This window comes from Odontesthes bonariensis, chromosome 15 (genome assembly GCF_027942865.1).
Source record: "Odontesthes bonariensis isolate fOdoBon6 chromosome 15, fOdoBon6.hap1, whole genome shotgun sequence".
Taxonomy (NCBI): Eukaryota; Metazoa; Chordata; class Actinopteri; order Atheriniformes; family Atherinopsidae; genus Odontesthes; species Odontesthes bonariensis.
Window position 1 is genome coordinate 28,713,064 of NC_134520.1, and position 24,753 is coordinate 28,737,816.

The 24,753-nt window shown below is 41.0% G+C and overlaps 1 protein-coding gene across 1 annotated transcript in view; it reads right to left on the minus strand.

Moving 5' to 3' along the window:
• Positions 1 to 24,753, minus strand: part of znhit6 (zinc finger HIT-type containing 6) — a 40,419-nt gene that overhangs the window by 8,072 nt on the left and 7,594 nt on the right. Inside the window, exons 5-8 of the mRNA XM_075484444.1 lie at positions 19,711 to 19,814; positions 5,514 to 5,582; positions 5,228 to 5,308; positions 2,161 to 2,241 (exon numbers count right to left, since the gene is read on the minus strand). Of these exons, the coding sequence (XP_075340559.1) occupies positions 2,161 to 2,241; positions 5,228 to 5,308; positions 5,514 to 5,582; positions 19,711 to 19,814 (335 nt within the window). The remainder of the gene's footprint in view (positions 1 to 2,160; positions 2,242 to 5,227; positions 5,309 to 5,513; positions 5,583 to 19,710; positions 19,815 to 24,753) is intronic.

Genomic DNA, 24,753 nt, shown 5'->3' on the forward strand with positions numbered 1-24,753 from the left:
GACGTCATATTAACCCCTATGGATTAAGAATGGGATGTGAATTAAGTTCATATGCGTGTAAAGGCAAATGAAAATATATATATATATATATATATATATATTTGAAAGGCACTGAACAATTAATAGTAACCAATGATTGGTCACTATTTTCTGATACCTTTATGTAAATATGCTCTCAGAGGGAGAAACTTAATTAAAACAATGGAACACACTGATTTTTGTTTTTCTAAATACCTGGTCCAATTTAAAGTAAAATTTAGACAACCTAGTGAAATCAAGAGGCATTAAAAGGACATTCTGGTTGTCTGGGGACAGTCCTACAAATGGAGCGCTTACACTCTTCTTTGAGCAAAATGTGTGACTAGTTATTGAACATTATTCACGTTAGGCAACACTTTATGTTGCTTCAGCAGTAGACAGTCTGAATTCCTCTTCCATCTGTTGATGCATTTAACAAGCACAACAGTTTTGCACATTTTAGCAGTAGAGGAAATTTCCATGTGAATGCATGATGGGAACTGCTGACTGCTGCATTATTGACATACTTGGTAGAGTGCCTATGATGATTTACATGTGGGGTGGTAACAAGACATGCATGCCTTAAAGAGACGTGGTTCTATAATGCTAGTACCGAAATGCAAATTTGGCCAATAGTAATACATGTCAACTCAATTTGTTCATTGTGAGATAAATAGAGGTGAAGTGAAAAAAACAAAACAACAACAACATTATTCTCAGAGCTGTCTTTAGGCTGAGTCTTTTGGAATGATTAGACAAAGATTCCCAAATCAATAGCCAAAAATGCAATTCATGAAGGTGCAACGCTATTTAAAGAAAGATATCCCCTCAAGCTGCCATTTATTACACTAAATAAGAGTTTTTATGTTTAGTGCATTCTTCCTCCTCTGGGGTATGAGCTAGATGTGTTTTGTTACAGTCATGCATATACACCCATCACTGCAGCCATAAACTCTTCTGTCTAGCTCAGCTTGATGTACTATAACAAAGGGGCCAGAGCATGCCTTGTTTGGTTATTTTGAAAATCTGCTTGTTTGTCTGGGTGTGACAGTCAAAAAGTTACTAAAGCATAAGGCCAAAGGTTGTTCATTACCGAGTTTAAGGAAGGGAACTGTAAATTTCTTAAAAGTATGCTGAACGCTTTTCTTCAGAAACAATCAGATAACATTTATATGATAGTTTTAATGAAACAATAGAGTCATATGAATTCATCTGTACAAAGTCATTACAAAGGTGATATTGTAAAGAGGAGGCATCAGAAATAAAGCATCAACTAAAGCGTTGATACAAGTAAAAGTTGACATCTAAAAGCTCATGCTAAATGTTGGCACATTTCTACACTCATCTTTCAGCAAGTCCCCTAACCGTGCTGTCATAAAATATAATTTATCTGCTTAAAGCAAAAGTGAAGCACAGCCCAGCCCATTGTGTTAAAAAAAACAGGAGTGTATGTGTGAGCTCCAAGGATAATGGATGGGAGGTTTCGTGACGTCTCATCCGGGCCAGGGGGTAATGATTGTGAGCACCCAGGATCATTAATCACTTTGTGACAACGTGAAAATGGAACATGACCAAAGAAAAGCTAAAAGTAGGCGAGGCAACTGGGTGCTATCATCACCATGACAGTGGGGAAAAAAGGTGGGAAGAGGGAGCACACGAAACGGAAAACTGTGAAAAAGGGAATTAGTCAGAGAAAGCGAAAGAGAGCTGGGTGGATGATAAAGATAAAAACGTTGGCATTCTGAGTGCTGGAAACAAATCAAAAAAGAGGAGGAGAAAAACCTCATCGTTAAAACCTTCTAGCCCAAGATCTGCGTAGGTTTGCAAGAATTTACAAGGCAGTGATGTAATATCCATAAACAAATTATATCGATTTCATACCAACTGAATAAATCACCCAGGATTTTTTAGATTAGTCAAACGGTCAGTATGGTCACACGAACAGGATGCCTGAGAAATAAATGCAGGACATAGAAGTGTTTTCTGTGCTATAGTAGGCTAAATAATTGACAGTTTAATGAAAAAAAAAAAAAAAAAGGACTGGTATATGAACCGATAGTCACAGCGTCTCTCCATAGCCAAGAAAGTGTAACATTACACCAAAAAGAAATGAAGTTGGGCATGAGTGGGTGTAAATCTCACCTCACAGAGTTGGCCTTTCTCCCCTCTGCTTTCATGAAGACTTTCACGTGATCCAACGGAGAATGCACATACATCTTCAACCTGCAACAGATATTTGCATTATCACAGGAGGCTATCATCACCTCAATAAAAAAACAACAAAACATTTGGGTGGACAGCATTTCTTTAGGTCTTCTGAAGTTATGAAGTGAAATACACACAGACAGTCAACTATAGCACCCGAGTGAATTATAAATCTATTTTTCTATTTTAAGAGGTATGCCACACTACAAAATGCTCTTGACGGAGGTTTAACAGCAGGTTGATTGCTGCTAACTGCTATCAGTATAAAGATTGCCTTTCAGAAATCAAATCAATGATGTGTTGGAGGTTCAGATTAGAAAAATTCTGGGTGTTCTGCAATCAAATAAGCTGCTTGTTCAATGTCCGGAGTTCATTGTGGGAGAAATGTCAACCTGGGGAAATAAAAGGAATGTGGTCCATCCATCTATTTTCTATAGTCTGCCTTCAGGCCTTTTCACATATACCTTTCAAGCTGGGACTGATGTGTCTTTATTTTATATTGGTGCTGTGTGTAAAAGAACAGAAATGGAGCAAGGGGTGGTTTAATCTGTGTAATTACACAGTGATGCAGAGCTGAGCCCGCTCTGTTTGGCATGTTTGAATTACTGAGGAGGAACATCAGTGGGTTAGTGAGTTAATTACCGATATGCAAGGAGGATTTATATAAAACAGCTTTTGTACATTCACTTAGTAACTGGCTTATACTTTTATGTTAAACAGCTGTGACAGAATGTGTGAGAGAAAAAGTACAACTCTTTTAAAAAATGTACGCAGCTTGATTCCTTCCTTCTTAAACTGGGCTCGTGGACATTCACACTGATTTGTATTCACTCTATAAATGAAGCTTAATACTTAAACACTGTGCTGCCAGACTCAAGTACAGTAGCTCTGGTCAGTAACAGGCGGACGCAGACCTGCTCCAGGTTCGCCCCCGAGTCCGAGTCATTTGATTTTGAGTATCTGCCGATACCGAGCCCCGATCCGATACTTCTTCAGTACATTAAAATAAATAAATAAATAAAGAACATCGAAGAAACAGATCCAGGACGTCCCTGATTTTTTTATTTTATTCACCTTATTTTATCATTTAGCACCTCTGTGGGGTAGCTTGAACAAAAAAAGTAATCAAGTAATAAACAAATTCTTCACATTGTAGTTTAGTGCAACAATCTCTAATATAAAAACGAGCAGCAGCTCGACTTGAAATACCTGGCAGGCATGTAAACAAATAAGCAAATAAAAGTGCCACAGTGTTATAAAGTAAGGCCACCAATGTGCTTTTTGGAACTGCACTCCTAATTCTTACTCTCCTCCTCTGGCTTCACAGAAGGAAATGTACGTTTTTATTGATGAAAACCAACATCTCTACCTTGTCAGGTTTCAGCCTGTTCCTGTTCTCATCAAGGATTTTAGTGATGTCCTTGCCACCTTTGGAAATCCCAAGTTTGCATATCTCACACTTTGCAATCGCAACGTTTTTGTTATTCACTTTGAAATGCCTCCACACCGCGGACATTCGCGCCCCCAGCTTCAAGCTGCTGCCGTGTTCTGCTTCGCTTTACGGCACGCAGCAAAGTGACGTCATGCCGCATGCATTGTTTCTTTGTGGAGTTGAGATGGTCTGACTCTGTACCACCACATAACAGTAAATACCAAGCTGTTATTTTTCCCCATTTATTTTGAAATATTATAGTTCTGATAAAAAAAAAAAAAAGATTATATATATATATATATATTAGGCTATACATCCGATCGCTGATCGGGATGTAACGTCTGATTCCGATCGAGTCTGAAACCACGTGATCGGCCCTGATTTCCGATCACGTGATCGGATCAGGACATCCCTATTTCACATTGTTGAAAAGTGACGTTGAGAGCTTTCCTTTCCATTGGTTTGTGATGCCAAGAGGCTCCTGACTAAATTCATCAGTGAGTAATGATGGCGTATCAAAAATAGGCTGGAAACACAGATATGCATCTGTCTGCATTTAAACAGTAATTATCATGATTGATCCCTTTAGCTTTTTTCCTACACACTTTTCCCCAGCTGTTAGGAAAACGAGAATCTATTAACACAACGTTCCCTTTAAGTTGCTGCCAAACAGCTAAACTTTTCAAGGGAAAACAATAAAGCGAAAAGCAGTCATTATACATAAACTTGCAAGACTTTCAAGCCAAATATCAAATTAGTGTTGAGATCAAATTCAGTGTTTTTTCTCTATTCATGAGCAGGGAATGCACAAAAATCAAATATATTTTTTCAAAATTGCAATACATTTTAATTACAGCAGTACATGTACACTAAGTGATGAGGCTTTTTAATTACCTGCTGCATCAAGGATGGACTTTTGACTGACATTTATTTATTTATTTATTTTTTTAAATTGCAGGCAGTACCAGGTAACCAAAGCTTTTTTCAAAACTATGTCAATGGGGATTCCAAATAATCTTAGGCGATACTACACTGTGATGTGAAAACTGATCTTTATTTATTTGGTATGATCACTCCCAAAAGATATTCAAACCTCTTTGAACTAAAAGCCTGTTGCAAACTACGTGAAACAACTACTCCACACACAGAAAAGGGCAGCTGTGAGTCCTGTCTTTTAACCCAATCCTGCATTGATACTCAGTCAATCGCAATCAAATCACAGAGATACTGCCTGACCATCCCACACAATGGAAAAATGGTTTCATTTGACTTCTTTAAGTGTGCATTACCAGTGGAGAAAACTTTGTTTTGTATATCCATTCTATTAATAGAAATGTATAAACATTTGAAAGAAACTATATAAAAATATATAGAAATAGAAACATAGAAAGAAAATTTGAAAAATCTAGAAATCTATGAAAAACTTCACAGGTCTAGAAAAATGTAGCTGCATTTATTACTGAACTTGAAGGAGGGTTTAGAGAGATTACATTTGCTAAGAAATACCTTTAGCTTGGAATGGTACATCCCTAAAAACAATACAGAACCAAGTGTGATTGGGACAAAGCTCACTTTTGACGAATCACAGGGTCCGAATCTGTAGGGTGAATAAAAGGAGTCAAGACCTGCATCAAGGTTTGTCTGTCAGACACCCTGCAACAAAAAAATGATAAAAAGACATGTCGAAGGAAAACGTGAGATCAGCAAGATAAAATCAAGTCAAATCAATTCACATCATGGTCCAATTCAAATCACAGTGCTGTATTATTCTAATCTCTTATTAGATAAATACACAAAGTTTAGCAGAAATCTTTAAGGATGTACTACCCAAGAGATGTGCAACTACTGTGTGACTCACCTCCTCTGACTGAACTCTGAGCTGCTCTGAGGGAAGATGAGCTTCAGGTGCCACAGGAACAGTTTCTCTCTAAATGAGATACAGAGAAACTCACTTTTAATTTTTCAAAAACATCTGTTCTTTTCAACACAGAAAGAGGAGATTGTGTTCTCGCGTGGTATTCCCTTCAAAATTAAAACTCAAATACCCCTGTGTATATTCAGAGTACACAATGAATTCAGCTTTGATTTTTCCAACAAAATACAAACAGCAGCTTCCAAGGTCTCGTCTATCCGTGTGACTTGTGTAAATGTGTAATTGTAAACAGAAGGAATAAAAAAAATTGAATTCCTCATTGGAGAAAATGTCTTCTTCTGAAGCAGTGCTTTGGCCAGTGACAAATAGACATTGTTATTTTTTCTGTTGTTAGGTGTATTCTGAAAGCAAACCATTATACCCCAAACAACTGTGCTCATATCTTGTACTGTCGTCAGAAATTGGCACAAATATTAATAAATCAACTGTCTGTGATATGATAACAAGATGGTATTCAGCCAGTTTCATTAGTTTCAGTAACGGGTTAAAGTATGTTTTACAGCCCTAAAGGAACAAGTCATAGGCTCTTGGCACGAGAGACCAAGTCCTCCTTTACTGGTGCCAAATATAACTAGAAGGAGTTGATTAACCAAGGCCACAGAATTTACCAAATACAAGGTGGAGTTGATTTATAAAATCCTCCTTCAACAGCGTAGAAGGACTGAGGCTTTGATTGATCAAATGAAGATCAAAGATACCCTCAGAAAGGCGCAAAGCATAATTGAAAGACACAGACAAGAGGCCTTGTAATTACGGCTTCAGAACTCACCAAGACAGATTCTGAGCAAAGCGTGGACATTTCTGTAATACACTACTTTTTAGTAGCTATTTTTTTTTTTGGACTTATCTATAAACAAAGCTATCAGTACCCTCAGGCTCCAGGAACATTTTAATTACAAATATGTAAGAAGAGGGAGAAATACTATGGTAAAATATGGTCCCCTACCACAGGGACATGGACCAGCACTACATCTCTTACTGCCACGAGAAAACAGATGAGTTTTGTCAGGATAAAACCAGTGTGCTGTGCAAAAAAAGGACGGAGGCCCACAGTGTGAAACACTCAATGCACCCCAGGTTGTAAGGTGAGGATGATACTTTAGGTAGTGACAACAGCAGAAAGGCACGTTGGGGGTGTAGACTGAGCTGGGAAGGAATTCTGTTTAGTACTGTAGAAAACACTGTCACCCCTGAGTCAGAAAATTAATGTGTTTGCCGAGTTTTGGCAGAGTTTCGTTTTTTTGGTGCGTCAGTATGTATGCATGTGTTTGCAGATGTGTATGTTTATACATGCAAGAAAATGAAGGTGAGGCACCAGGTGTGATAAAGCCATTATTGTATCATAAGAACAAATAGAAACTATGATCTTTCAGTGGAAAAGGGTCTTTTCCAAAGATGCTTGCAACAATTCCAGACAAGGCCACAATGCATACCTAGCATAAGTGCCATCATTCATTGGTGGAAAAAATAAGAAAGGAGAGAGAAAAAAAACAGCTGGTTAGGGAGCAGGACTATAAAAGTCACAACAGAAGCATTAACAGTAGAGGGTACCGCTAACTGCTAAAGAGGTCACACTCCTGTTCTGTCAACACAATCTAAATTCTAAAGAAAAGCAGCAACAAATGGTAAAAAGCTAATTTTGCAGGATAGATCCCTCACGTGCACAGGAATACAATCCGATGAAAAAAAAAACATTCCGGTTTAAAAAGAGTAAGCTCTTGAAGTATGCAACGATTATGCTGAGAAGTCTAAATCCTAGCAATGAGCTATCTGCGACCTTAAAAGGTCTGGATTAAAGAACATTTTTCCTTTTGAAGGATTAGTCATCAAGCAGCTTGTTTGGCAGCAAAAAGAAAAAAATCTTTCTGAATAAAATCGGATTTGTACATGGAAAGAGAAGCGAGGATTTCTTTTTTATTATCGTCCATGTGAATACTGTTTCCTGGATTAAAAGTCTGATGTGTAGGTCTCTGTAATTATGACCAAAGTCTGCATCGACATGTGTGCTTTGTGTGTTGCTGAATGTGGAAGAATATGCTACAAATTCTTAGGGTAGTGAGGACAGTTTATTTTCTAATTTGGATAGAAGAGCTTGGAATTCAGACATATTCTCATTCTCAAAGTCTTTGATAAATAATCTTGTTAACTTATTTGCAGCAACCTGAGCTGCACAAAGAGAACAGAAGCCATCACCTCTTAAGACTAAATTCTTAATGACTGCACATTATAAGACTCTAGAATCATTAGTCTGGGCGCAGGTAAAAAATTCAAACCTCTAAGGCAGTTCTATATAAAGCACCATCTTAAGGTGCGAAGTAAAAAGAAACACTTCAAGGTTTCAGTCAATCAATGAGTTAACATAGACGTTAAACAGAAGAGTCAGTATTTATGGAGAAATGTTTGGGAGAAGTGGTTAGAAGAGCTTCTAAATCTAAATAAAATAAGGACATTTAGTTCAAAATGTGTAACTGGCGCCCTAAAAGAAGAACTGCAAGTCATTAAGTCAGTATAACAAGCTGTAGAGATTCTCTCTGCAAAGTTAAATAAGAAATCTTGATCCAGAGTTCAGATCCTGATGACAAAAGACTAATTTGAAAGTCTTCTGACTATAAAAACCTGAAGACTATTCTTTCTCATAAGCCATTGATAAATACTTCGGAACATTTGCTCACTGGTGCTCTTTACAGCAGGAGATGGAGGGATGTCTGGGTGGAGTGCATAAGATGCACTGATATGACTCCTTAACTATCTGTAATCACTTTTAGTTGTTATGAATGTCACATGTATTTGGATGTTTCCACAATATCACAAAGTGATACAGGTCTCACGTACTCGCTTGGCATAAAACCTTTGGAAGATTACCTGCTGTAATCAAAAAGTCATCACCCCGAAGCTGGAGGAGTACGCGCAGGTAGAAGCCAAGAGCAAATGTTTTGGACATTTGTATTCTCATATGTGGTCCCTTTCAGGGCATGTCCATACACTTTTGGAGCTAAGGTTCAGGTGTGACAGTTATAATTTAGAGTTTTACACCTATTCAGCTGCTTAGCCACAAAGCTCAGTCAAAACTACAAGTTATTCACTCGCACTGCATAAATATTGTTTCACTCTAATCTGGCTATTTGCCAATCTCATTTCATAAAGTTAAGCTTTTCTAATACAACAAGCTGCTCATGGGAAAAATGGACCACTTTTTAAAATTCAAAGGGGCATTTGTTGCTCTATTAAAGAGGCCACAGCAGAAGACTGGAAGCATGGAGGAAGCGAGGATGTGAATGACATATAGTAAAGACAATGCAGAAAATCGGGGACTTGCTGTCCAGAGAATGTTCACCCATGTGGTATATGTTCAAACTCCTCTTGGCTTTAAAGGCACCCCAGGGAAACATGCACTGAATTAAACTCTGTGTAAGGCAGACAGCTTCACATGGATAAAAAAAGATAAATAGAATGTTCATTCCCGTTTAGCATGAATCTGTGTTGCTTTTTAAACAGACATGGTTCCCAGGAGGAATCAATCTTCTCAGAGAAATGCAGGGTTTCTTACTTCTCACAACTTCGCCAGCAATTATTTCTCTATAAAGGAGATACAACACATCTGCCTTTTGAGGTGGACTTGCGATTCAAACTGATGTGCTTCAATTAAGTTCAATTCAGTAGCGTTTCACGGTGCAACTTTAACTGCCTCACTAAACTTGAAGGGTATCTCCACAAATGTCTGCATCCTTGAGTGAGACAGAAAAATAAGGCAGACTCAGACAAAGATGGATGAATTCACTGACATTTGCTCTTTCTGTTTATTAACAAGGGAATTGGAGTTTTTTTGTGCCATCGTGACTGTAGAGCAGAAGGCCTGACTGGTAGTCTGGCAGAACACAGCTGTAATCCATCTGGCTGAATTAAGGACAGGTAAGATCCAAGAAAAACGGAGCTACATGTGAAAACCTGCGTTTTCGTCTTGTCAGAGACACGTGCAGGGATTTAGGTGGTAAGTGGGTGTCGGTGGAAAGTGATGGAAAGATTTTTGGGCCTTTCTATTTGGATGCAAGAGATGCATTCAGAATTCAAAGCAATAGTTGGATTCACAATATGAAAGGGTGGAAAGGCAGGGAGAACCAGTACATGCAGCTGCATCTTGTGGCCTCTAATTCAAGTTCTGGCGTGATCGCTGTTTATCGGACAAACGCCACAGTCGTGTGTCATATGCCTGATTTTCCTGAAAAGGCGTGAACACAAAGACTCCAACATGTGGGGGTATCTGTATTTATGTGAATACAGAGCAGGATTAGTGTACAGCTAGCAGTAAAATGGAAGAAACAGCTGAACAGATGACAAATGGGGAGGTATATTTTCAATTAGATCAACATCAGTAATGGGACAAAACATAGATTTATACTTGATGAATTATCAGTGACTTTATGATTCTCACATGTTGGACCTCTGGAAAGTTGGATGACTGATTGTACTGGGATAGCCAAAGTGATCAAAAGCAGTCATCACTCACTAAATGACAATCCAAATCAATTTCTCAATAGATTAGGTCCAATGTAGCTACTTACAGAGTTTAAACACACTAAAAGACAGACTAACCATTCTAAACAACTATGTAGTCAGAACATACTAAAATGTATTCAGAAACACTGCACAAGTTTATGTTCTATCAACTTTAGAGCATGGTAAAAATTTCAGGTTAATTTACAGTTTGGAATCATGCTGAGCAGTGTGTGGCCCAAAGTTAATTGGCCAAATTGCGATGACTGTGTTTGCAAAACTGATGAAACTGCTTCTTGTTAGTCTGATGGGAGCTTTGCCTCGAATGGCAGCCGACAGACTCTGCTCTGCATCACCAGTGGTTAATAAAGCCAAAAGCAGCCAGAAGCCTGTCTGCTAGAGTATAAAAAACATGAACTGAAGTTGCTGCTTATTTTTTCATTTGAACTTAATTTATGGAAAGTAGAGGTCGTGCTGCACGTGATGAACTGATGAATATTCACACGATGCCATGAAATCTGGGGTAAAATATGGTTCTTTCTGCTTTAATCAATTTGTGCATTCATTCATCACATGCAATCACTCATACACCACTCGGGTTACAACAAACCTGTGATGAATAGCACAGCTACATTACACCATTTCAAAATTGCATTAATGGTCTAATTGCGTTGCTAAAATTACACCCCTTTCCATGGTCTCAGTTTGGCTGTGTCATGTCGTACATGAACAATTCCACTATACTTTCACAGCAAGAGATGATAGCTAATCAGTGATATTTTAAGTTTGCTTTGGGGCAATATGAAACGGCACATTTTAGTACAACACCTACTACCTACTCAAATCATGATATTAACATTTGTTATCAACTGTTTGGTGTTTAACTGATGGTGAAATGGTTTGAAATGTGATTCTCCAGAAAGTGTGTAGGACAATGCCATTGCATCTTTCATGCCCAAGATTTTTGATACTTAAGGACACTTAAGTGTCACTTGCATGCCGTTTACCTGTTTACTTTGAATCCCGAGGACACTTTCTGCTGGATCAACCAAGCAGCCTGCATGGCATTTGGCTCCAAGAGACATGTTGCCATTTTAACATTACCCAAAGAAATGTGTGTAGGAGCATATTTGTATAACAAGGCCTGTCAAAATTATAATAAACTGCAATTATCTCAACTGGCTGCAATCATTCTGTATAATTGTTTTAATCATGAGTAAGGACCATCACCATTTCCACATAATTTCCCTTCGTTTGAGGTTTAGCTGCTACTTTTTTTTTTAATGGCGTCATCTTTATGTTTCCCACTTCTACTATGATGTAACGACACCCGAGTGGCGCATGCTCAGCCTACTGTTTATCTCAAGAAAAATGGTCTGTGTGGAGTTTGCATGTTCTCCCATGAATGTGTGGGTTATCTCTGAGTACTCCGGCTTCCTCCATCACCCAAAAACATGCATGTTAGGTTAAATGGTGACTCTAAATTGTCCCTAGGAGTGCATCTGAGCATGCATGGTTGTTTGTCTCTGTGTGGCCCTGTGATGGACTGGCGACCTGTCCAGGGTGAACCCTGCCTCTCGCACAATGACAGCTGGGATAGGCTCCAGCACCCCCCCCGAAAACAGAAAATGGATGGATGGACACTTGCTACCTACCTAAAGAATAGGCCTCATGCAACAACCGTTCGTACGTACAGATTTTTTCTTAAATCGTGCTTACGAGTGATTTAAGAGATTTTGCGCAGTCACCACTTTTTTCGTATTTTAAGTTTTTTTTCAGGTACGAACAGAATTTACGAGTGATCCAGACCTGTCGTAGGAGTTTCGTAAAATAGTCTGCTGTTATTCGAATCGAGTTTGCTTGACTAATGTATTGTATATTTAATTAATTTGAAGCAAACATAAATAAATATATACATTACACCCCATAATGATGCTGATATTATTCTGTTTGACTTAAATTATGCACTAATTTAAGGTTAATTTGACTCTGTATATAACAAGGTCAATGGGAAGTGTAACCAGTGGCTGACTTGCTACTTTTGGATACCTTAGCGCGTCAGGCTCTTGGAAGAGACTGTGTAGATACCCATGTGGAGACAGACGAATGGCTGACATCGCGATTAAGATTGACAAGGACTGTGCTGGAGAGAAACACGCCGATTAAACCCAATTACATTCAGCAATAGACTGCACACATATATGCATCAAAGCAACCCTGCTGTTATGGAGGACACTATTGATGAGCTGAAGGCCAGGTGGGTGTGTCGCGATATAGCTGGGGGCAAACTGCTCTATAGCCCAGATAAATCTGGCATGGTGCGTTTTGCACAATACTCCCATGAACGAGGGTCTCCTACTACCTGAACCAGCCCAGGCAGACCAGAAGGTGTGGTGCCAGAAGACCCCCCTCATGGACCGCCCCATCAAAGAGCCATCATGATGAGGCAACAACTGATTGCACAGCATTAGTTGCAGTCATCGAGCACATTTTTAAGCCATTTCTTTTTTATTTCGGTGACATTACGAAATACAGGTGACACGGAATTAACAGCACTCGTAATAACTTCCTATTTCTTCGCTTTAGCAGGTCCACTGCTGACACTGCTAAAAATGACAGATTTTCCTTTTTTGGATCTCTGAAAGCAGAACTTCAATCTCAGAGCCCATAAAGTTGTTCTTTTTGCACCTTGATGCCAACTCAACACTCAACACTTCCTGGCACAGGAGAGAGGAAGTGTACCCTTATATGGTATCATTTTGGGCTTGGAGTACACAAATCTACTATCCTTGTGCACGTGCACTTAAATATGCATGGGTGGCATTCATTATTTACGCAGGTCGTTTACACACTTTTTCCGAAGTTAAGAGCATTTGTTGAATCTGACGTGGCGTGTTCGTACGAGACCTTCGTACGAAAAAAAGTGAGAGAAATTTAGAATAAAAATACGAAAATGTTCTTGCATGAGGCCCATTGTTTTACAGAACAGACACAATGTCACATGTGGTAACAGTAGCAGCCAGCACAGGGCCCCACAAAGAGTTCTTAGGAAGGGCTCAAAGAAGAGGCGTTCACCCTGCCTCCAAACTCCCCGGATACCAGTCTGATAATATGATGGCATCTGTGTTTTTAAGGTAAACACAAGAAACTTGTGCTAAAGAAAAAAAAAATGGACCAGACTATATAGGGAGTATAGGGAATAATTCCCTATACTCCCTATATAGATCAGTGAGCAGTGCTGACCAACATGTCATTGGGGTCATCAGGTGGGAACCTCCTTTCATCAGTGTTTCGTCTAGTTGGGCCCACGACACCTCAAGGTGGCTAGACAATGTCCACTGGCGTCCCAGAGTCACCCCCTTAATGCCAGCCAACACTGCTCCTCACACCAAAACAACCATCTTTTTTTTTTTTTTTCCCCACAGCCACAAGCTACCTCAGCCTCTCACCAACTGCATACCAGTCACAGTTGGGGTGGGGATGCAAACCCTGGTTCGGGTAGGGGGAAAATGAAAATATAGAGGGTACCAGAGGTGGAGGCAGGACAAGACACACTAGCAGATTCAGCAGACAAACTCACCTAAACAGTCCTACAATCACTAAAAATGCCAGCAAAAACAAAGCCATACAACTCACTCAAAATGGCCGCCTGGTTTCAAAAGGCTCACCCTTAAATATCTTGAACTTCTTCTTTGCTTCTTTTAAAAGTGTGTTTACCCTAAGTGCTCCCCCTTCTGGGCTCCCAGGTGCTATTACTTCTTCTAATCCAAATCTACTGACTGGACTTTACTGCCTCATCTGACACTTCCTTCACTATTTTCCTCACACTCTGTCCACTTACACCCAGCTCCCTCAACAATGAGACAACAGACTTTGCAACAAATCCTCTACATCCTACTTCCACTGGACATATTCTAACTTTCCATCCTCGCCGTTCTGCTTCTGCCCCAACTCCATATACCTAAGCTTTTTCCTTTCATATGCTTCTGCTACTAATTCCTCCCAAGGAACAGTCAGCTCTATGAAATAGACTAATTCTACTCCTAGACCACAAGATTATATCAGGCCTTAAATTTGTAGAGAAAATCTCCTGGGGAACAACAAGCTTATTTCCTAAATCTACCTGCATCTCCCAATCACAAGCATCCTCTTAGCTGCCATGCCTCCTTATCGTCTTATTAACTTTCTCCTCCTCTTGAACAAACTGAATTGCAACTCTCTTCACCTTAGACCCTCCTAAGTTTACCTGCCTTCATTCATCTTCAATACCTGCAGCTAAGCCTCTTAATACTGGGTGATGTCGCCATGTATACCGTCCTTGTGACAGACTAACCTTACAACCTGACAAAATATGCCTTAGAGTTGCAGTACCTGAAAATAACGAACATAACGGGTCTCCATTTACCAAGAGTTTTAGGTTCTGGGGAGTTGGCAATACATCATATGTTGCCCCTATCAAAAATCTAATACTCCTTTCCTCCATACTCCACAGCTCTGTCCAACTAAGCTTTTTCTTCTCTACACCTATTCTACCACCGTCCTTGCTTAGCCTGAGCCACTGTCCTAACTTTGGTACATTTAAATTCCTCTACTAGACTAGATACTGAGAGCTGCTGGAGTATACCTTTCCCATACAATGCCACAGTACTTAAGCATCTAGGAACACCTAGCCACTTCCTAATATAAAAACGAACTAATCTTTCTATTTTTTCTGCAACAGATAATGGAATCACAAACACAGTGAGTGGCCACATCAACCTAGGAAACAATCCAAAGTACAGACACCACAGCTTCAATTTTCCTCGAAGCTCTGATTTATCTATTCTATCCAGTCCCTCAGCAACATCTTTCCAAAACTGCACCGCCTGCTCTCCATCATTCATGTCTGATTGGTACCACCTGCCTAAACTCTTTACTGCCTTTTCCCTAATTATTGGAATGTTTTCTTCATCTATTATTAACTTTCTACCACTCAATTTCCCTCTACTTATTGAGATACTTCTAGACTTAGTAGGTTTGATTTTCATACCAGCCCACTTTAGATTTTTATTAAGTCTCTCAAGTATTCTCTTCATACATGGCACTGTTGTAGTCACCAACGTCATATCATCAATGTATGCCCTAATTGGTGTAATCCTGATGTCTCTCTCCACCTACAACCCACTTGGAAGCTCTAATAATCATCTCCATCGCAAATGCTAATGGAGAGATGGTACACCCTGCCATAATGCCAATTTCTAACCTCTGCCAACCTGTTGTGAAACCTGCTGTACTTAGGCACAGTCTAATATCCTGAAAATATGCTCTTACTAAGTTAACAACTACTACGGGCACTATAATATACGCAAACGCTTTCCAAATAAGGCTATGTAGCACTGAACCAAATGCATTTACTAGATCCAGAAATATAACATGCAAGTCTTTTTTTCCTCAATCTTGGCTGTCTGAATCTGATGCCAAATCACACTAGTGTACTCTAAACACCCTGCGAAACCTGGTATTCCTGCCTTCTGCACAGTAGTAGCTATTCTTTTCTAAATAACTAGATAATCTCTGTGCAACTAAACTAAAGAAAAGATTCCCCTCTACATTTAGGAGAGAGATCATCCAGAACTGACTCAGGTCCGAGGACTCTTTCTCCATTGGAATAAGAATGCCTCCTGCCCTACGCCATACTATTCTAAATTGCCTCCAAAAAAACCTTAGGACATCAGCTGCACTTTTATAAACCCGGTAGGGGACTCCATTTGGCCCTGGGGCCGAAGAAGCCTTTGCACGCCTGACTACCTCCTCAACCTCTTTCCACCTAGGTGGTCGAACATCCATCTTATGAGCGATCTCTCCTAATGGTGGCATGTCAGGTGGAAGGCCTACTACTCTACGCTGCTGGTTTTCTACCTGCCGCTGGACTTCATCCGACTTACTCGATTGACTGATCGATACGGCCACACTGCCCTTCTTTTACCACACATCTCCTTCTTACCTGATGTATTTTAAGGCCTCTAACTGATGTTACTTTCTGCCAGCCACAAGGACAAACCTGGAGCATATTTCCCTCTAGCCTACCACTTTTATTTACGCTCTCTCTAATCTGAGAACTATTCTGGCCAGTTCTAGCTCTAGAGAATAGGTCCGTGCTCCTATCCTTCACTGAGTCACGTCTCCACCTCATAGTCATGTTCATTCCAGTGTCAGTTGCAATGTAGTCTGCCTGTGAGTCATCTTCTGCCCCTGCTCTCGCTGACTCTAAGAGTATTCTCTTTAATCTACTTGTGTAAAAAAAAAGCTGAAGTCACAAAACTCCATCCCACAATTAGCAGGGTCAAAAGATCTTTTGCTACCATTCCAGACATGTTGGCACACTTTTAGATGTTCTTTGTCCTGGTCAGAGCCGTTTGGCTGCATTATGACCAACTCATTCTTAGGTGGGTGATTTAAATTCATGACTCAGTGTATATTACACATTAATGTATGATTTACACTTAAGTCTAAAGTGGCCATAGAAGGAACTGCTGTTTTTGGCACTCATGCTTTTGCTTTATACTTCTCCCTTACAGGTTGCCGCCTGGGACCTATTGGGGTTTTTCCCTTGCAGGGAACATCATCATGCCATCATGTGAACGGTAGTGACTCAATGCTAGAGCAACAAATGTAACCAATTACTGATGTGATGTATTATGCATTGACTTTAACTATAGAGAAAGTTTGAGTAGTTAAAATGGCTCATGGAGCCCCACGTAAGCATGACATGTCACACTGTCTAATAATCTAAATGTGAGGTACTTTAACTTTTCAACATCTACAAATATTTTGTTTTCATTTTTGTACGATCAACAAAGGGTACTTAATTTTCTGATTTTAGAGTTCTTCAACACCTGTCAATAACTGGAAGCTAAATTCTGTCTCCTCAAACCAAGAGTTCCCTCTAATCCAGAGGCCGATTTCCAGTATATGGGAAAATGATATATGGGGCACAAAACCACACCAGCTCATGTTACTAATTATCTCAGGTTATTATAGAAATATGTTCAGTCATTATGCACTGTCGCTGCTCCTGCAATGCATTGTCCAGTCCACTCAAGCTGTCTTTGAGGAAAATGCCCTACCATGCCAGGCTATGGCTGAAGAAAACATAATTCCACCCTAACACAACTACTCACAATGTTCTGCCAAATGCCATCGACTGTATACTTACCTTCCAAGGGCAGCACTGAGAGGCAGCCTGTAACTTTTAGTCAATCTCTTTACGATTCAAGCCTGTTTTTTAAAGTGAGTTGTTAGTAAGGAAAGTCGAGCAAAAGTAAATGCATTGGCATTATTTTACATACAAACATTTAATCAAAGAGATAAACTTACAAAACTGTGCATACCATCGCCAGACATGAAAGCCCTCCAGTCAGCTGTCTGCCATTAATGATCCTTCTCTGGCAGTGCAGTGCATAGCATGAATATGTCGCTAACCAGCTGCAGTCAAACTGCTCTCACATCTGCTTTTTATATTATGTACTTGGTACATTCTGAAGCACATTCTCTCTTGATCCCTTGTTACTAATTGCATACCTTTTGTCCCATCCCCGATGTTCATAAGTCGGTATGTGAATGGGACGCTTTTGGTTAGTTGAAAAAAAAAAAAAAAAAAATAGCAGAGAAACTAACCAGACTAAACAAACAGAGGCTACACATCTGGCAAAAAATCCCCCTATGATAGAGCAATAAGAAAAGCTTTTAAATGTCTTTGTTTTTTTTTTGCTGGTGTAACGATGGTACTTTCACACATTTCCCAGGAGAAAAACCTTTATGAACAAAAAAAACAGATGTTCCCCATTAACTTGCTGCCACAATCAATCAGGTGTTGAACTGGGAAAAGGGAGTACGAAGATAGAGCCTGCGACTAGAACTTGACATAAAGTTGTCCCACTTTGAGATAAAAACACATTTAAACCATCACCTGCAACACACCAGAGACAGACATGTCTCTCATGACAGACAGAGCACTACACTCTGAAAAGGGAAAAGAGGGTGGTGAAAGGCAAAGTAACCCCATAAAACCAGCTGGAGGAACTGACAAAGCTTTCTTTTAGTGGCAATCCTGATTGGCACATACAGTTGTCCCTGGACATTTTCAGACTCGTAAAATGTTAATATGCAGTTCAATAACCATTTTCCTCCTTTTCCCCTCCTCTATTCTTCCACTGTGGGATTAGAGTGGCAGGGCTCGGCCTCAAAAGAAATGGTAAAATGACTGGCAGTAGGTTGCTCAGAGAGAAAGATGAGAGCTGCCAAAAATGACAAGACCAACAGCAGAACTATTTCAGAATCCAGCCGCAGTAATGAGCCACAGTCTCTGAATCACAACACTGAATTAAATAATTTCTGAAAACAAGTCTTAAATCCCTTACCAATATCAGTCACATATTTTTACAAAATGCCCTTATGTCTGTCTTAAAAAAAAAAAAAAAAAAAAAAGCCTAAAGAGCAGAAACCTACTGATGCTTAGTGCAATGGTGTGCAAATCGATGTTACGTGTGCCAACTTTAACTGCATCACTTAAAAGTAGTTTGATGAATGGCTGGAACGTGTCATGTATCGTCAAAGATTGTGAGACACACAAGCCACTCAGTTAGTCCAGCAATAGTTTACAGATTGCTTCTTTAATTAGGGCGACAAACCCAAACCTGTCCTCTTGTAGTTTGTCTGCAACATGAACTACAGTACATCTGACCTTCAGCAAAAGTATACACATATGTTGGCTGGAATACTCCTACACACAGGGTGCAAAATGAAGCTATTGGCTCATCTGCCAACTGGCAACAATTTCACATGATTCGGCTCCCACATGACCTGGGAATAGTTCTTTTTGGAATTACACGTCTGACAGTGGCTAATAAAATGAAAACATCTCTCAAGATTCAAGGGTTGCCTTCTGTAAACATTGTGAAATGCTGCAAAACTGCAGATTCCTGTGGTTCAACAAATCAAGCACAGACATAATCGTAAAAACTCCTTTGTTTAATGGCCTTAACTAATCTTTGTTTGTCACAGTGCGAGTTGCAATGACATCCAAACTAATTCAGGTGGCTTGTATTCCAAAGACACGGGTAGACATTTTATCACCACGCACAAAACCACTACGAGACGAGTTGGGGGAAGCACTGGATGCAACTGCTGTTCGGGCTTAACAAGAGTGCCATCCTGTGGCAAAGCAGCAGATGAATCATGACTTCAGTTCATCAGTGAACCTAGAGTGTTATCTTTGACAGTGACAAAGTGCATCTTTGTGCTGAATTCAGTTTTTCTTTGCGATAAGACATGGACACCAGCGTAGGGTATTCTTCAGAAGGATATTTATGTTCATCATCATGTTCAAAACTAATGGAAAAGGTCTTTCTTTTACTTTGGTTTCCTTTAGAAAATAATAGGTTTTATTGATGTTGGATGTTGAAAGGTGTAAATGAGGAGGTGGGACATAACAGGATAAAGAAAGTGAATTATATTACCATGAAGCATTGGCTAAATTAACCTGTAACTATGTACATCTTGTACAATCTGCAACACCAGATCTGTCAAACACAAGCTAAAGACGGGACAAATAATGATCATTTTGTTAGTATTTGAGGGATCGTACACTTACTTTGCAAGGAAAAAGGTGGAGTTTTCTCTACTCTTAGTGAAGTTGACGGGAAGGAATCTCAGGGTGATGTTCATCTTCCTGGCGTGGGCGGCCAGTCTCTTGGCCTGGACAACAAAAAAAAAATATAGAAAGTGCAATTAACAGTGCATTTTTTGAGCTGAAAAGAGTATGTTTATAAATGTCTTTTTCAAAAATGGTAAATGTGACAATAAAGTCTTTGAACAATCTGTTAAAGTGACAGAGGTGCAGCTCCTGAGCAATATTTACCATTTAATACATCAAGTGAGGCGTAAGAACCAAAGTTCTTTCTTTCGACAACTTATCAACTTAAGGCTTGAAAAAGCTCGACTGCTGTCGCAAACTGTTACTGAAGGCATCAGGATGTTCATTCAAACTCCCAGAGCAGATAAATATTTGTAAAGCAGCAACTGTCTGAAAGAGGTTTAAGTTATCATATGCTTAAAAAATCCCCTTGTGCTGCTACCTTGTCGTGGTGGGGAACCTTGCGTGTCTCTGTGACCCGGATAGCTATACCGACGGGGGCTCTGCCCCTAGTAGGTTCAACCATGTCGGGCAGGTATTCCTGGTATAGTCCAGACAAAAAACAGCACCTGGTCCTCCAGGTTGGGGGTTGGGCGTGGGGTCAACAACCCCACCCCGTAAAAAGACTACCGTTACGGAAACTTCTACGAACTATACTACTATTATGGATCTCACAGTAGACTCCAGCCAACCTATTGGCAGTATGACCGCCCCTGATGAAAGCCTCCAACAGGAAGTCAGGAGCGCAATGGGTAGCCTACTGGGACCCAAAACTACGATCCGCCTGGGTGCATGGAATGTTCTTACCATGTTCGACACATCCAAAACAGCTCAGGTCACGAGTGAAATGAGAAGATGCAGGCTGGACATCCTAGGAATAAGTGAATGCCGATGGACCGGCTCTGGACGCCAGGTGAGGAGCGATGGCACAGTTATCCTGCACTCTGGGCACTCCGATCAACACACACGCGGCGTGGCACTCATAGTCTCAAAGGAGAAGGCCAACACCTTGCTGGACTGGGAACCCGTCGGCGACAGGCTGATCAGAGCCCGCTTCAACTCCATGCACTGTAAGCTCACCATCATTCAGTGCTATGCACCAACCAATTAAGCAAAGGAGGAGGAAAAAGACAAGTGGTATGAAGAGCTACAGCAGACAGTCTCTAAAGTTCCCCAGCATGACATGCTAGTGATCATGGGTGACATCAATGCCAAGGTGGGAGCTGATAACACAGACTGTGAGAGAGCTATGGGGAAGCACGGGTGTGGTGTGATCAGGGGCGCCGACTTATGTTTATGCCGGTGGGTGCTCGTGGTTCCCAACTGGGGGTCGCGACCCACAGAAAGACCCGTTTGCATAAAACCTTGCTTTCCAATAATATAACCGTTTCATGAGTTGGTCACTTTATTTGTATGTGTAATAAATGTATCCTATTTATTTTCCCTGCGGATGTCACATCAATATTTTATAATGAAATAGCCTATATTTGAATTGAAATTGATAATGGAATTAGGCCTACATTACAGTTGGCAAACGCTTTTCTACAAAGCAACTTAAAAACCGACGACATAATCACAACATGCACTGAATTGAACTGAAAATATATTTATACAAATTGAAACTAGTACTGAAACTTATACTCATGACTCGGAGAGCGCATCCACTCAGATTCTTATACTTCTTTATTGGTCATACATAGTACGTCTTCTTAAAATACACAGGGGTGCGTGCCGATGTAACCACGCAGCTACGGTAGCAGCCTCATAAGACCATATCTTACATATCCCTTTTAAAAAAAACAACAAAAAAGAAACCCCAAAGCAAAACAGTACATTCACCAATCATTAAGGTGCATTAGGCTATTTAGGCTCTTTGCAGGTAAATAAATAACAAAACATAAAGTGCTACTTCACAGCTTCAGTTAATTAGCCTATTCAAGTGAATGTAAAATTCAGGCATTCAAGTAAACCGTCAAGTGAACTATATCTTTTAAGTGCATTCTGGTATATTTTTAAATCATTCATTCATTCATTTATTCATTCATAGGTAAACAAGTAAGTATTCGTTCCCTCGTTTCTGTTTTTTTTTCTCTCTTTTTTTTTCCCACAACAGGGCAGCTATCCACCTAGGCCTACATCCTTTTATAGCCGCTTTCGGACAGACCGTTCTAAGAAAGTAGTTATCAGAACTACCCTCCTCGAATTTCGTTCTGATAACTATCCTTCCCCTGCGGAACTGTTTCAGTCTGCATTCGCACATGAGTCGGGACCTGATAGGGACTGATGCGCCGCGCGCAGCAGTCTGCTTCAGTGACGTGTTAGCCGTTAGCCGTTTAGCGCTACATTCAAACACAAAACAAAACGGTAAAAGTAAGGAGAGTAGAAAAAACACCACCAAGAAGCTAATATGGAGAGGGTGGAGGCCACCGTGTTTATGGTCTGCATGATGGTGATATTAATCATGGACAATCACATCAGGCGTCTAATATCGAGGCTGGAAAAGCTCACAGAGAGTTTTTCATTTTATGAAGGAAGAAAGGAGAGCAGAGCGCTGGAGACAAATGAGACCAGTGTAAGTTTAACTTATTAAACACCCACTGGTTGTGTCCTGTATGAGTAAACATTTCAGTCGTGATAGCATGACATGGGGCGTAGCTACCGACCACCACACACCTCCGTCAGATTCGTTCTATAGAACTATGAAAAGACCCGACCTCGGAGAAGGAGCTAAATAGTTATAGGAACAAAGGGAGAAAGCCCCAAGTTCCTGTATGTCCGAACACGGGAGAAAACGGCCCCGCGGATTAAAAGGTTATTAGAACTGCCAATGGTTCCTACAGTCCGAAAGCGGCTTATGTTCCACTGGTTTAGTTCTTCTTCTCGTGTGTGTGTGTGTGTGTGTGTGCGAAAATGTGCATCAGGGCAGCGATCCGCCTACACCCTTTGTGTTCGACTGGCCCAATGTCTCTTCTCTTCTTCGTGTATGCGTGTGTTTGTGTGTGCGTGTGTGTTTGTGCGTGTGTGTTTGTGCGTGCGCGAAAAAGCGCATCAGGGCAGCGATGTCACAGGTCCAAAACCTGTCTCGGCTCGACTCGCTCAGTTCTTGATGAGAAATGTGTTGCCCCTCGACGCAGTTTTATGAACTGATTCGCAATTGCTTCCAGGTCTAAGTTTCTCGATAACGTCTTGTGACAGTTCAGTAACGCAACATGGTTCAGCCTTGCTTGACCCATCACGGACCGCAGGTAAGTCTTCAAACACCGAAGACCAGAAAATGACCGTTCTGAAGTGCACGATGTTACTGGGACAGTCAGGGCAAGTTTCACAAGTTTTGTGACCTCCGGCAACATGGTTCTCAAACTCTCACCTGTGTCCCATTTGAGAAAGTCCACAACATCCTGAAACGTTGCCAAGCATACTCCTCTCTGCTTCGCTATGTCCTTTCCAAAGCCATGTCATCTGCTGCTGCTGTTGTAGTGTTTTCCCAAAATTCACCGAATCCTTCCCGAATAGCCTTCAGATCGCCTCTCAGTGTGTCAATCATTTCTCTTGCGCTCTGTGTGTGTAGCTGGCGCTTTTGGAGAGCGGCGTTGACCGCCTCCACGCGAGAGAAGAAAGTGAGCATGAGCCGCAAAGAAATAAAAGTTACAAACTTCTGCAAGTGCACGAGCAGGCCACTGGCTTTACCCCCTGCATCACCTTTTTCATTTGCGCTCAAGTCCTCTAGAAAGTCCATCAAAGCACTGTAGTTTGCAGCAATGGATTGTAAAGAGGCCGCCTTCACAGTCCAGCGAGTGGGGCAGAGAGGTCTCAGTGATGGTGCGTCTGTACCCTGAAACTACTTGAACCAAGCGAGTCGTTTTGGTGAATTTCTGATCAGTGTGATCAACTCGCGGATGAGGGACATGAAGTTTCTACATGCAGGGATGCTTTGGGCGACGTCATGTACCATTAAATTCAGCAAATGTGCGGTGCAATGCACATACTGCGCCCGGGGCTCCTGCTCCAGCACGCGTGCTTGCAAACCAGCTTTAATCCAGCCATTACAATGTTGCTTACGTGTGAAAATATACGATAATGGTTGATTGTGTCACTTCAATGCTCGGATTTTTCCGCTCATTAATCCCCGTGGGTGCCCGGGCTCCGAAGCACCCACGCAGACGGCGCCTATGGGTGTGATGAACGACAATGGTGAGCGACTTGTTGACTTCTGCATGACCAACAACTACGTCATCGGTGGCACCATCTTTCCACACAAAACTATCCACAAACTCACATGGAAGTCACCTGACGGTTCCACCATCAACCAGATCGACCACATCTTGGTCAACGGAAAGTGGCGCAGGTCTCTCCAAGATGTCCGAGTTCATCGTGGAGCCGATGTGAACAGCGACCACTACCTTTTAACAGCCATTATCAAGCTGAAATTAAGGAAAGCGCAAAAGCGGAGTCAACATAGGAAACATCTTGACGTAGCCAAACTAAGATGCCCTAAGACCAACAAAGAGTTCTGCCTGGAACTGAAGAACCGCTTCAGTGCTCTCTCTAAACCTGTAGACGAAGACTTGGACACCCAAGACAAGTGGGAGAACATCAAAAAGTCTTACGTAGGGGCAGCCACCAAAATCTTGGGCTATAGAAAGAGAGGGAACAAAGAATGGCTAACACCTGGCACCTGGCAAAGAATTGAAGAAAGAAAACAGCTGAAAGCCAAGATGCTTAGCACAAAATCACCCAGGCTCCGTGAGCAGGTCCAGAAAGCCTAAGGAAAAGGACAGAGAGGTAAAGAAGAGTGCAAGGAGCGACAAAAGGGCTTTTGTTGAGGATCTAGCAGAGAAAGCTGAGTGTGCAGCTGCACGGGGCGAGTTGAGCACAATTTACAAGATTACCAAGCAACTCACGGGCAAGTACACCAGCCAGCCGGCCCCTGTCAAAGATAAACAAGGCAACACCCTCACCACTGAGAGTGACCAGATCTTGAGATGGGTTGAGCATTTCCGT